This window comes from Genypterus blacodes, unplaced genomic scaffold, assembly GCF_046128005.1.
Source record: "Genypterus blacodes isolate CSIRO-AG114 ecotype Tasmania unplaced genomic scaffold, CSIRO-AGI_Gbla_v1 ptg000139l_1, whole genome shotgun sequence".
NCBI classification, from domain to species: Eukaryota; Metazoa; Chordata; class Actinopteri; order Ophidiiformes; family Ophidiidae; genus Genypterus; species Genypterus blacodes.
This window is the reverse complement of record NW_027466941.1, coordinates 1,040,489-1,052,118: the sequence shown is the minus strand read 5'-3', so window position 1 is coordinate 1,052,118 and position 11,630 is coordinate 1,040,489. Positions and strand designations below refer to the sequence as shown.

The 11,630-nt window shown below is 45.2% G+C and overlaps 3 protein-coding genes and 1 long non-coding RNA gene across 4 annotated transcripts; 2 read left to right on the top strand and 2 right to left on the bottom strand.

Moving 5' to 3' along the window:
• The first annotated feature begins 502 nt into the window (after positions 1-502).
• LOC143011969 (uncharacterized) lies at positions 503-4,020 on the top strand. The gene is made up of 3 exons (XR_012964958.1): positions 503-742; positions 1,247-1,436; positions 2,138-4,020. It is a non-coding gene; the product is annotated as an uncharacterized LOC143011969 (long non-coding RNA).
• Positions 4,021-5,868: 1,848 nt separating this feature from the next.
• On the top strand, positions 5,869-8,892 carry LOC143011986 (uncharacterized). The gene is made up of 10 exons (XM_076165010.1): positions 5,869-5,982; positions 6,462-6,598; positions 6,696-6,907; positions 6,988-7,053; positions 7,150-7,261; positions 7,338-7,462; positions 7,556-7,663; positions 7,875-8,042; positions 8,554-8,704; positions 8,802-8,892. Exons 2-10 carry the CDS (start codon positions 6,508-6,510, stop codon positions 8,873-8,875), a joined length of 1,107 nt encoding a protein of 368 aa, XP_076021125.1. The 5' UTR covers positions 5,869-5,982; positions 6,462-6,507; the 3' UTR covers positions 8,876-8,892.
• Positions 8,893-8,925: 33 nt separating this feature from the next.
• On the bottom strand, positions 8,926-10,193 carry LOC143011987 (putative UDP-sugar transporter protein SLC35A4). The gene has a single exon (XM_076165011.1). The coding sequence runs from the start codon at positions 10,189-10,191 to the stop codon at positions 9,214-9,216; it is 978 nt and encodes a 325-aa protein (XP_076021126.1). The 5' UTR covers positions 10,192-10,193; the 3' UTR covers positions 8,926-9,213.
• A 251-nt stretch (positions 10,194-10,444) lies between these two features.
• Positions 10,445-11,343, bottom strand: LOC143011989 (SLC35A4 upstream open reading frame protein-like). The gene is made up of 3 exons (XM_076165012.1): positions 11,118-11,343; positions 10,736-10,834; positions 10,445-10,642 (listed from the first exon to the last, which is right to left on the bottom strand). The coding sequence occupies exons 1-3, from the start codon at positions 11,130-11,132 to the stop codon at positions 10,445-10,447; spliced, it is 312 nt and encodes a 103-aa protein (XP_076021127.1). The 5' UTR covers positions 11,133-11,343.
• Positions 11,344-11,630: the final 287 nt, after the last annotated feature.

Here is an 11,630-nt window from a genome sequence, read left to right as displayed (position 1 = left end):
CAGATTCTTGGGCGAACATACACCTGCAAAGATCATTTTCAATGCCTGGAGGAGATGTTTTTCCTGGTTGAGATGAACTGAAATTTGAATGAGGAGATGGTTGGTGAGGTTTCTACGCTGAGGTCTATATTTGCTGCTTTGAAGGTATCTGTCACACTTCCAGGGCCCCACAGTACGAAGACTATCGTAAAAGAAAAATGATGAAGCCTCCATAATTGTCAAATGTTTACTTGTAAAGTCAGTAACTCTAGTTTCAGTCTGCCTGTGTTAGTTCAGCCTCCACAGCTCCTCCCACCTGAGAACATCAGTCACGATTGACAGTATCGATAATGATGCCTCCCTGTGGTGACCTGTGGTACTTGTTGTTACTTAAAGGTTTTTCTAAAATCAGATTCCATCACTGGGAGGCGCTACAGAGACAGTTTCTCTGTCCTTACACACACACACTGTACTTTCCTTCAACGTGTGTCAATTACCTTCATCTTCTTCTGCATGAAGTTCTTAGGTTCATGTTTAGAGGAAATATTTCTGATCCTGTAAATATGATGCTTCCTGTTCTCTGAATTATATATTAGAAGATGGTGTGAAGGGAAGAGAAAGGAGGAACAGTATGACGTTTATATGAAACTTACTTCTGCTTTTCTGCTACTGGTATAAAGGTAACTGAGCAGGTCGTCTCAAGTCTGTACACAGAACAGAGACGTTTAACACCACCATCACCTACAGGTCAACTCACAGGAGGGTAAGTTTTCCCTTTACAAAGAAATCTTGGATGTTTTGTCATGTCACAGAAACAAATTTAATGAATGTATTTGGGGCATTAGTTATTCTTTTTGATCCTCTAGACTTAAGAGAACTTATAAATTATGACTTTGGGTATACTTTGGATTTGAATAAATCAGCATTTTCATGAAAAGTCGTTTCATGATTTTGATCAAAAAATCCCCAAAACTCACAACCTGACACATTTCATCCATGAAATGACAAAGAATGTTTTGACAGGATTTCATACCAACACAAAAATCAAAAGAATAATTTATTTTGCACCCTGAAGTGACAACAGCACATTTCACTCTCTGAACAAAATCTTTTTTTATTTGCACAAAATTACCTTATTCGTCAACCACATCAATAAAAAAACATGTTCTGCCTTTTGTCGAAGTCCTGTTAAATGGCTCTCCGTCGTGTTGTGGACAAAATGCGTTGATGCGGCTGATACACATCTTTTTCTCTCTATTCACTCCAGCTTGTGGATTTGTGAGCTCCGGATCAAATTCCCTTTATTCACCTGTGTGGATTCCCAAGTGACTTGACAGACAATGATGGGCTAAACCGAGAACTCAGAGACGAAAAGGCTGTGCCACGATCAGGCAAACTTAGTCACACTTAGACGTGGAACTAGGAGACCAGTGAACTCGAACTCCATCATCGAATTGGTAAGAGAAGTTTTTTTGTGTCAACTTTCTGTGCTGTTATTAGGGACATACAAGCACAAACTGCTGAGCTACAAACCCTTGATGATTGTCTGTCTAGCAGCACATCTCCATTACCCAAAAAGGAAAAGATAATAGTAGAGATACAACAACTAAAGAACTGAAAGGTCTAAAATCCTCATCAATTTGTCTGACTGTGGTGAATGTTGCTATGTATTCAGTCTGCGAGTGTTACTCTGAGAGTTTTGGAAAGTATGATTCTCGCTGAGAATATGTGAAGAGGAAATATGCAGCTGTTTATTTCCTTCAGTGTGAGCAGAGACAAAACTATCAACAAAACAAACTGAAGTGTCTCTACTCTTCCCTAACAACGATACAAAATAAACTAAAATACACAGATTTAACCTGAACAAACAACACAGGCTTCTCACCTTGACCATATGCTGTTGTTACCACAAAGTATTTATTTTTTTACAAATCTGCTCAGAATCGAATAACACAAAATGTTTCGTCCTCCTAATTTACATAAAGAAAGAAAGAAATCAAGTATAATCAAACTCTTAAACCTTTACACTCACATTTTCTTTGGACGCCTATTAAATCTTATGCTATTAAACATTTGACATTGAACATGAAAAAATATTAAAAGAACCTGTGAACTAGTGTCTTGACATTTTCAGATGACTTTCATTTTCATTTTTCAGGTCCTACAACCCATCATGACCCTGAATCAGGCCATGTGTCTGCTCCTGCTTTTGGTTCTCACTGTCCCCTCAGGAGTTGCTGGTTCACCTTGCGTCTTAATCAATGCTGACATCCGTTGCGTGTGCAGTTCACAGGTGTTGGCCAACATACAAGATGCCATGATTTGTCAAAGTGCTGTGGAACTGGAGCTGAGTGATGGCAGACTAGAGCCTTTCAGTTTGGATCCTTCTAATATCCCGTATTTACAGTTCCTCCTAGTTAATAAGTTAATCTTCACAAATGTGTCTATGTCCTTTGACTTCCTCATATCACTGGCCACACTTCTGCAATATACTAAAGTGAATGAAATTAGCATTGCTTCATCCTCCATCCTTGCCAGTTCGAAGCCTTTTACAATTACCAAATTACATGTTGAATCTAAAATTACAAACCTTTATCTGGAGGCCGTCACCGTGGACTCCTCTCTCCTCCAGCCCTTCTTCCATGATTTCCACCACTGGCTGTTTAGGCCCCTGAAATCTTTTAGTCTCATCCGTTCTGGCTTGGCAAACATGGAGTGCTACTGGGTGGGAATGGTGAGGAACCTGACTCATCTGGATGTGTCAGAGGAGCCCCTGTCTTGGAGCAGCATGCAGAACATCTCACATTGCTCCTCTCCTTCATTTAGCCGCCTTGATTCTCTTGGTCTTAGAGACACCAACCTGACCTCCCTGCAGCCTATCTGCGTTCTGCTGGGTCTCACTCCAGTCCTCACCGAGCTCGATGTGAGTAGGAACAGATTCGCCGTGTTGGAATTTCCACGGTGTCTCCAGGAGGTGGAGTCTCTCAGGATGCTCAATCTGTCCCATTCAGGGATCACAGAAACTGAAGCCTCCCTCCCTAAATCCTTGACAGTACTGGACCTGAGTTATAATTCTCTGGAGTCATTCCACAGTCCATCACAGGGCCTGCAGGAGCTCTACCTGTCCAATAACCAGCTCACGAGTCTCCCCTCCCTGGCCAACCTGTCTCAGCTGAAGGTATTAGAGGTGGACGGTAACCAGCTCACCTTCTTGTTAAATGAGGCAGAGGGAGGAGTCAGTCGGGGTGAACTGGAGCAGCTGGGTTCCATCCGTGCAGGTAGTAACCCCTACCGCTGTGACAGCACAATTAAAGAGACCATCTACTTCCTGGAGAGCCCCGCCTCTGCATCAGTGCAGGACTGGCCAGAGGCGTTTGTTTGCGCCACACCAGAGGACAGGAGTGGGACTCACGTCACAGAGCTGTCTCATCAAGGATTCAACAGTGGGACACGAAGCCCTGAGTTTACGCTCTGTTTCATGCTCTGTTGGTTTATTATCCTGTCTGCTTTATTTTAATTGTTTTTGTGCACATGATAATGTCTGAAAATAGCAAATAGTGGCTAAATTAATTTCTTATAACACTGACAATCAGATTTTCTTTCTTTGTGTGTGGTTTAAATTTACAGTGTATGTTTATTAGGGATGCATCAATTTGATCATAATAATGACAACAACAATAATCATCATCATCGTTTTTATTATGATTTAAAAACAAGGTAAAAAATTGGTAAAAATTCTTAAAAGTCTATTATACTGTTTGTAAATTCAGTGAATTGTAAAAATGTTTGTTTTTTAAGCGCATATAAATAATCAAACTGAATCAAGTTGGGGTGAAAATTAGTAGAAGGTAAAAGTAAATAGCTCTCCTAGCTTTTCATCATTTCTGTTAACATCAAATCTGAATCAGTGAAGACTTTAAATATCAAACATATTCTAATATGACATTTTCTGTAGAAGTGGGTGAAGCCGTGTTTGTGTCTCCAGTGTGATGGGAATCCTGTTCAAATATCTAATAAACGTTTGACATTTCCATCTCTCCATGCACTGAATCTGTTCATTGGATAATTCAACGTGTTTTTACCCTTGAGCCGTATTTCCCAAGATTGTTCCCCCCCCCCCCAGGATAATTTAAACTTCAATTTCTTACCTTCTCACAGAGAAAGATCCTTCTGCATTCACACACAGAGCGATAAATGTAAACATCATTAAAAATCCATCCAGTGAGACGTCCTTAAAGTCAACTCCGGCCCTCCGTGTTGACCTTTCTGTCCGTCCTGCCAAACACACTCTCATCTCTCAGGCCAAGTGAAAGGCAATTCAGGCTCATTAATAATGCAGTGCAGTGTAATCAAATCCAGGTCACCCGGCAACAGCAGACAGACGCATGGCGGCGCTTCTCCTCTGCTCTCGACATGGATGCACCTGTACGTAGGAAATTCATAATAATATTGAAACAGAGTTTTAAAAACAATATTGAAACAGAATCTAAAGCTGGATTACTTGATGTGGGCCTCTGATCGTGGCTCTGACTGATTTCAAATTTTTGTTCAGATATCCAAAGGAGCCGTGGCTGTAAAAGTGGGACTTCTGGTTACAAATATCCCAGGTAAAGTAACTGACAGTATTATCTGCTTTTGCTGTCAGTGTCAAACTTTATTTAACCTTTTTTATTGTTGTTTCACTGTGTTTGCTTCTCTGCCTCACACACACACACACACACACACACACACACTCGCCCACACACACACACACACACACTCGCCCACACACACACACACACACACACACACACACACACACACACACAGAGGATAAAGCGTGTGTAGCTGTTACACAGGAAGGACACGGACTCAACTACACATCAGGGAAAGATGAGGTAATCTATTTTCATATATTTACTGCATCTAATCAGCATCAAGTCATTTCCTCTCTGGACGCTCTCGACGTTCTGCTGGTGTGTTTCTCATTTCAGGTGGTAAAGTCTTTCTCCTTTGATCGTGTTGTGACTGTGGATGATGTACAGGTAAGGAAGAAGAAGAAAAAACCCTCCTCTAAGCTTGTTTACGTGTTTCATCGCATATTGAAACTGAAGGTGAACGTGAATCCTGCAGAGTTTCCACCCTGAGCTCCTCCATCCTCTCACTGAATCCATATCCGGCGGTTATAATGGAGCTCTGCTGATTGGCGGAGCTTCCACAGAGACGACAAGCGCTCTGATTGACCGTGAGATCATCAAACAGGTGGATTCCATAACAGAGCTTCGACCAACATCACTAGCTTTTCTGTTTCTATCCGTGTCAATAATGATACCATCTCAACTCTGTCTCAGGTTTTAATGAGTTTGTTTAGTCGCACATCAGCGCACGTGAAGGGAGAATTATTCACCTCTGTATCTTTCCTTCAGGTTTGTCCCTCTAGGTAGTAAACACAACCATAAATCATATTAATTATATTAGTGTGCAGGATAAAGTCTCTCCTTCAAAGCTGTGTATTGTCAGTTCCATCCAGACGGCAGTGTGGTGGACCTACTGAGCCCCGGCAGACAGACCTTAAAGCCTGTAACTCACCCGGTGCTCGGCAGGTGAGACAGGAGAGACGACGTCCGCTATTGAGATCTACAGAGATGGACACAATAATTCACACCTTGCACCTTGTTCTGTGTCAGTCTTGCAGGAGGTGTGTGTGAGGTGTGTGTGTGCTCAGCAGATGAGGCCTTTTCTCTGTATGAAGCATGCAAGGAGACACTGAAGGCCAATCCAGGCAGTGTATCCAGTAGGTATGTCACTTACAGCACAGGTCACACAATACTGTTAGGAGTTTATTATCAGGTTGTGATGTCTTTAATTGTTGTATTTATTGTGTGTTTTCCTCAGATGCAGTTTTCTGTTCTCAGTTGCCGTCGAGTGGAAACTCCATCCCGAGCAGCTGGAGTCTGAGGTTTGCCGCAGCAGGCTGCAGCTGTTCAGGCTGGCAGGAGGAGCCAGCAGGACCGACCTCAGAGGGTCAGTCACATCAGGCGCACAGCTATCTGTTACACGGCACTCAGCTCAGTGGGAAAGGACGATTCTGGAAGTGGGGAGCCATCAGTTATGATAGCTAACATCTGCAGAGGGGAGGGAGCTCTGTCCTGTGTGAGGGAAGACTTTATACAGAAGAGCAGAAGAAAAGCCACATCCAATGTTCTGCTCTGTGTTTCCCTCAAATCAGGCAGTTGTTGCTAGAGTCCATTTCAAACGAATAATGGAAATAATCTGAGCTCCAACTACAAACTCCTACTTAACTCCTTCAATGGCTCTAATAGTTTGACATATGATCTCTGCCTGCAAGCTACAACCTTATGTATCCAGTGTGCATCATCAGCCTGTCTTGTCCCTACATATTTAAAGCGTGAGATAAGAGGCACAACTCTGAAATGTGGAATGACATAAAATGATATCAGCTGTTAGTAGCGTGTGGACTGTGTGTGCTGGATGCTTTCCAGAGTCAGCCCCCTGGTTAAAGCTCTGGACCAGATCCAGAGTGGAGCCATGATGAGTGATAAGCTCCTCCCTTTCCTTCTAAATGACGCCTTAACAGGAAACAGCAGGGCCGTCCTCATCTACTGTATCCACCCTCAAGGTGAGCCAACCTCCACCCCGACACCCAGGATCCTTTCAGCACGTGCATGAGAATGAGGGTCCCGACTGATTCCATCTTGACTCCCCCTGATCGTCAGGTGTCCTGGATGATGAGACCCCCTCTGCTCTAGCTGTGGCCCAGAAAGTGAGAGGTTTGGTAACCGAGGCGACTGTCTGTCATTGGAGCCCGAGAGCGGCAGAGCAAAAGATCCGAGACGACATCATGGACCTGAGAGCCAGGATGATGTCGCAGGGGGACCATGCAGTGGACGACACCTACAGGCTGGCGGAGCTGATGCAACATCTGCAGGTAACCGTGGCTGCAGCTGCGTCTCTCCATCGACCACGTGATGCTTTTGATTTAATAACTCCAGTTTGTTCTGTCATCAGATTGTTAAAAATCAGTCATGGGAGAAGAGGAAGGACGATTCTGAGAAAATAAAAGGCAAAATAAAGGTTTGCTGTCTAACTTGTTTATTCTTCATCACAACTTTACCCCAAACTGCAGTATGTATGTTGTGGATGAGGTAACCTGTTGGATTTCATGGGCAGAGTCGTCAGTCGTCACACGGCCCTCGTCACTCTTCAGGCGATCCCGTGAGCTTGGGCACGATGAAACACTTGCAGGACCAGCTGAGACAGGAAATGGAGGAACACATCAGAGGTAAAGAGCCGCAGAGACCTGTCAGCTGTTTGACGGAGGGGGGGGGAAGTCACCAGTCTGTGTGTGTTTGTCGTAGAGGGTAAAGGCAACGTGGAGGACGTCCAGAAGAGGGTGATGAGAATCCAGCAGTTGAGGGAAACTCTCAGAGAGGAAACAGCCAAGCACAGAGTAACACAGGAGAAGTCCGACACCTCACAACAAGTAAGAAACCTCATCTCACTTACAATCTGAGTGTGTGAAGCTGAGCGGGATGAACAAAGAAATCTACTTTGCCATTTCTTTGATCGGTCTCAGGTGGAACACGAAAAAGCCCAGGAGAGGAGGCAGCAAGTGAAAGAGGAGCACGGGAGATTAATCCAGGCGGAGGTGGAGAAGATGGAGAGAGAGCTGGCACAGGAGCAGGTAGCACCGAGATAATGAGATGCACTTTTCTGTTTTACATTATTCAGTTTGTTGTCTGTCTGAGCTCAGGACGCTGAGTCAGTCGAAATGAATGCAAGGTTGCAGTTTTTATGGGCAATGCAACCACTGCATCTGCAAATTAATTCTGCCCCCCACACCACACACACACACACACACACACACACACACACACACACACCCCTCTGTTCAGACTGAGGGTCCCCAGAGAGAGCTGCTGGTGCTGAGCAGGGAGAGGCAGGTCCTGGCGGTGCAGATGGAGGCCCTGCGCACTGAGGCCCAGCAGGCCGAGGGAGAGATGGAGGATCAATACGACAGGCACCAAACGGAGCTGCACTGTCTGAGAGAAGAGAGTCTGCAGGTGAGATGTTCCATCCCTCTATTTTACAATATACAGCCGCCAAGTTCTCTCCCGTCCTTATCGCCGCATCTACGTGCTCTGTTTACCTGCGCTATCAGGGTGTAACACATGGTCACTCCCCTCAGATCCTGTTCCCCTTCATATAGGAGCCTGACACAGTGACAAAACCCAGATCCCCGCTGACTCTCCATCCAATTGTGTCTATATAGGGCACAAAGCTGAGGAGGAGGCGGGGAGAGAACCTGAGCCTCTGCGGGGAAAACTATAGCACAACCTGTTTTCATTCAAGTTGCTGCTCTCAACTTACAAATACAGTAGAATAGGGATTCAACCCAAAACCCAAATATGACACGACATTTGCTTTTGTATGGAGCTTCTAACAATCGCGTGAAAGTGGTTTTCCCGTGATCTGTTTCACTTCTGGCTGATTTAACATGAATGACGTGAATTTTGGATCAAATTCTGCTGCTGCTTTGCTTCAGTATGACGTCGTCTTGTGTTCTCTCCTCAGGTGTTCCGAGTGTTTCGCCAGGTGAGCGAGGAGCAGAAGCGGATGTCGGAGAGCAGGTACAGATCTGTGCTGCTGGAGGCGGTGCAGGACGCCGTTTACCTGTCTGCTCAGAACCAGCAGCTACAGGCAGAGAACAAGCAGCTCCGCAAAGGTCAGAGGACGTGTCCGGAAAGATCTGCCAGCCTGTGTTTGTAGCTGGTTGTTGGATACGATGATAACAACAGGAGATACTTCTCTTTCCTTTACAGCTCTGGGAGAGTTAAAGGACGCTCTAGCTGTGCACGGTGATCCTATGTCTGGGCTGTTACCCCAGCAACAATGAATTAAAACGTTTGTGAACCAATGAGTTTAGAAATAGAAACAGTTTTAAACACTTTATTGGTCATTACCACACTTTATAATACTTTTGACACTCTTTCACATTAAACTCGGCAGAGAACGTGATTCAAAACAAAATGTGTAACTGAAGACGTAAAGCAAGTTGTAATAACATGATGATGAAAACAAATACAAGTGTGCTGAAACATGAAATTCCAGTTTCAATGTGAATACAAACTCTAGATGGAAGGCAGAAAACAACAACAAGTGCATTTCAACAAGATTCTCAAAAAATAAAGTTCATTCTATGTTGGCTTGGTGGTTGTGTAGGCGTCGCCTCCTCTAGCTGTAATACAGATGTGCTGCCAGGACGATCATAGAAACCGGCAGGAGGAACAGAGGAGTGAGCTGCAGCCCTAAAATGGCCCAAGACAAGACGGCGTTCACCAGCATGGAGCAGGAAATGACAAACAGCCTGGTGATCCCGCTGCCGTGCTTCAACACCACAGACATCAGGAGTCCGTTAGCTGCTTGTCCTGCCACGATGGCCCACACCGCCCAGGAGAAGCCCTCCAGGAAACTCCTTTCACTCGCTACAGTGGACAGGGAGGACAGGCCGTTGATGGCCACTCCAAACAGATAGAGGTAGAGATTCTGCAGGCTGAGCGAGAGCTTCTGGCTCTTCAGGACTCTCTCTGTGTAAACCGCCGCCAGTCCGGAAACACAGCAGTACACCAGCACCAGGAAGAGGCCCCAGGCTGTGACGTGAAGCCGGGGGCTCGCCTCGTCTTCCGGCCTCTCGGGGTCGTCTATGTCCAGGCTGCTGTAGCTGTGGAGCGCTCCGGCTCCCGTGAGGAGCGCCAGAGCCAGCCACTGAGCGGGCCGAAACCTCTTACCCAGGCAGGAGGAGTACAGCAGGGCCGTGGTGGCGATCTTGAGGTTGCTCAGCACTTGGTACGAGCTGGGGTCCATGTATGCCTGCATGACAACTACCAGGTTGTTGTTGAGGGCGTAGAGGACAGCGGGGACGGCATAGGGGGCCACGTGGGCGAGAGACGGAGGAGCGAGTAAGGCAGAGCCTCCCCCGGTCAGGATGAGGCTCCCCAGGGAGACGAGGAGTTTGGTTAACTCAATCACGACGACACAGGAAGAGGGACTGAACGGGATGCGACCGTCTACCTTAGTGAGGCTGATGAGTGGTGCGTGGGAGCCGTAGATGAGGACCATCAGTCCCAGCAGGACCCCCCAGTGAAGCTTCTTCCCCCACCCTCTCCTCTGCCTGGACGGGGAACCGGACCCCACATTCTGGATCACAATCATCCTCAATGCAAAATATCCCTCAATTGAATATCTCCTTAAAAATACCTAATATAGTGCAAATAAACTCACTTCAAATCAGTCAAATAATCATTAAACATCTGAATCATATAAATATCTCTTATAAAAACACTTTGATACACTCTTTGTTACAACATTCCAGTCATATATATCCGTCCACAGTTCAGTTTTCCGGTCTGGAGAGAAATCTGGCACCAGCAGCTTCAATCCTTCCCTCTAAAGTGGTTATAGATCATTATTTAGGTCCTTTTTTCAAGCTGTTCATGTAGTCTTTGACAGTTCTTTCGATGTTGGGCACTTGGTAACTCTGTGCGGCGTACATGCCTGTAAGCGTTCCCAACAGAACTCCCAGGATGGCTGAGGAACGCAGCTTGGCCACCAGGTATCCGGCCAGGAAGCCCTTCAGAAAGGGAGAGCCCAACACTGAACCTCCCTGCAACAGCAACACCCAGAGAAAGAAGAGAGTTCAACAGGGTAACGCACACACTCAGGCTAGAAATCAATTCAAATGTGATTGAGGACTCACCTGTGGAATTCCAACAGATATCTCGTTCTCTACTCTCTTCTGGATCTCCTCTAACTGAGATTTCAGCTGTGTCAGGTCTTTCAGCTGTTTCAGAGGATCCTTTTTATAAGAACATGGGATCACAGCGTCACAACAAGCAACATGTTATATCGATACAAATGTGTAAATACACGAGAGCTAAGATAGAGAAGAGAAGTTTGGGAACTAGTTAACGGCAAGATCAAGGACACAAATCCGCCCCGGCGACCTGATTTTAGAGTAAGACAGAGCGAGCTGCTGCTGTGAGGAACCGTTTACTCCTACTGGCTCTGATCATTTTCTATAATCTGACCAGACACGTGAAATTAAAGCGATTAAACTCGGGGCACAGCAATTTACTCACCTTGTCATCCGCCATTTTGCTCGGTGGGACGATTGAGGTTTCACTCGCAGGCCTGGTTGGCTGATTTTCGATCCTGTGCGATTACTTTGGTCTGCGAACTGATACGCGTGGGTTTTTCACCCTCGATAATTTGACAGGCGTTACATCTTCAGTTTACTACAAGATTTGACAATGACAATGATATTATTCTTATTCGTAGTGTTACTATTGTTAGGATTATTGTGGCATATAATACAATATAGATTTTATAAAAAATAAAATAAAATTGTGATAATTCACACATAGGATCAATTCAGTCATGGTAAACATCGTGGAAAAACTTGGTATTCTACTCACAGGGTGACCACAATGTTTTGCAATGTAGATACAGTCTTTTCCACGAGAACATATGTTTTACGAATTATTATTGAACTTTTAAAGAGCAAACGCCCCTGCATATTGCCTGTGAGACATAACCGAGGGCAAAAGTACAGTTACATCTGCACACCGTAGTCTAATGCTGTCAAAGTAACT

Bases quoted from the DNA above. Each gene is read 5' to 3' on its own strand.
- LOC143011987 (XM_076165011.1), bottom strand. From the start codon at position 10,191: ATGATTGTGATCCAGAATGTGGGGTCCGGTTCCCCGTCCAGGCAGAGG.
- LOC143011989 (XM_076165012.1), bottom strand. The intron at 10,643-10,735 runs GTGAGTCCTCAA...TTGCTGTTGCAG, and splicing joins TATCTGTTGGAATTCCACAG to GGAGGTTCAGTGTTGGGCTC.
- LOC143011986 (XM_076165010.1), top strand. From the start codon at position 6,508: ATGATGAGTGATAAGCTCCTCCCTTTCCTTCTAAATGACGCCTTAACA. The intron at 7,463-7,555 runs GTAAGAAACCTC...GATCGGTCTCAG, and splicing joins AGTCCGACACCTCACAACAA to GTGGAACACGAAAAAGCCCA. The intron at 8,043-8,553 runs GTGAGATGTTCC...TTCTCTCCTCAG, and splicing joins TGAGAGAAGAGAGTCTGCAG to GTGTTCCGAGTGTTTCGCCA.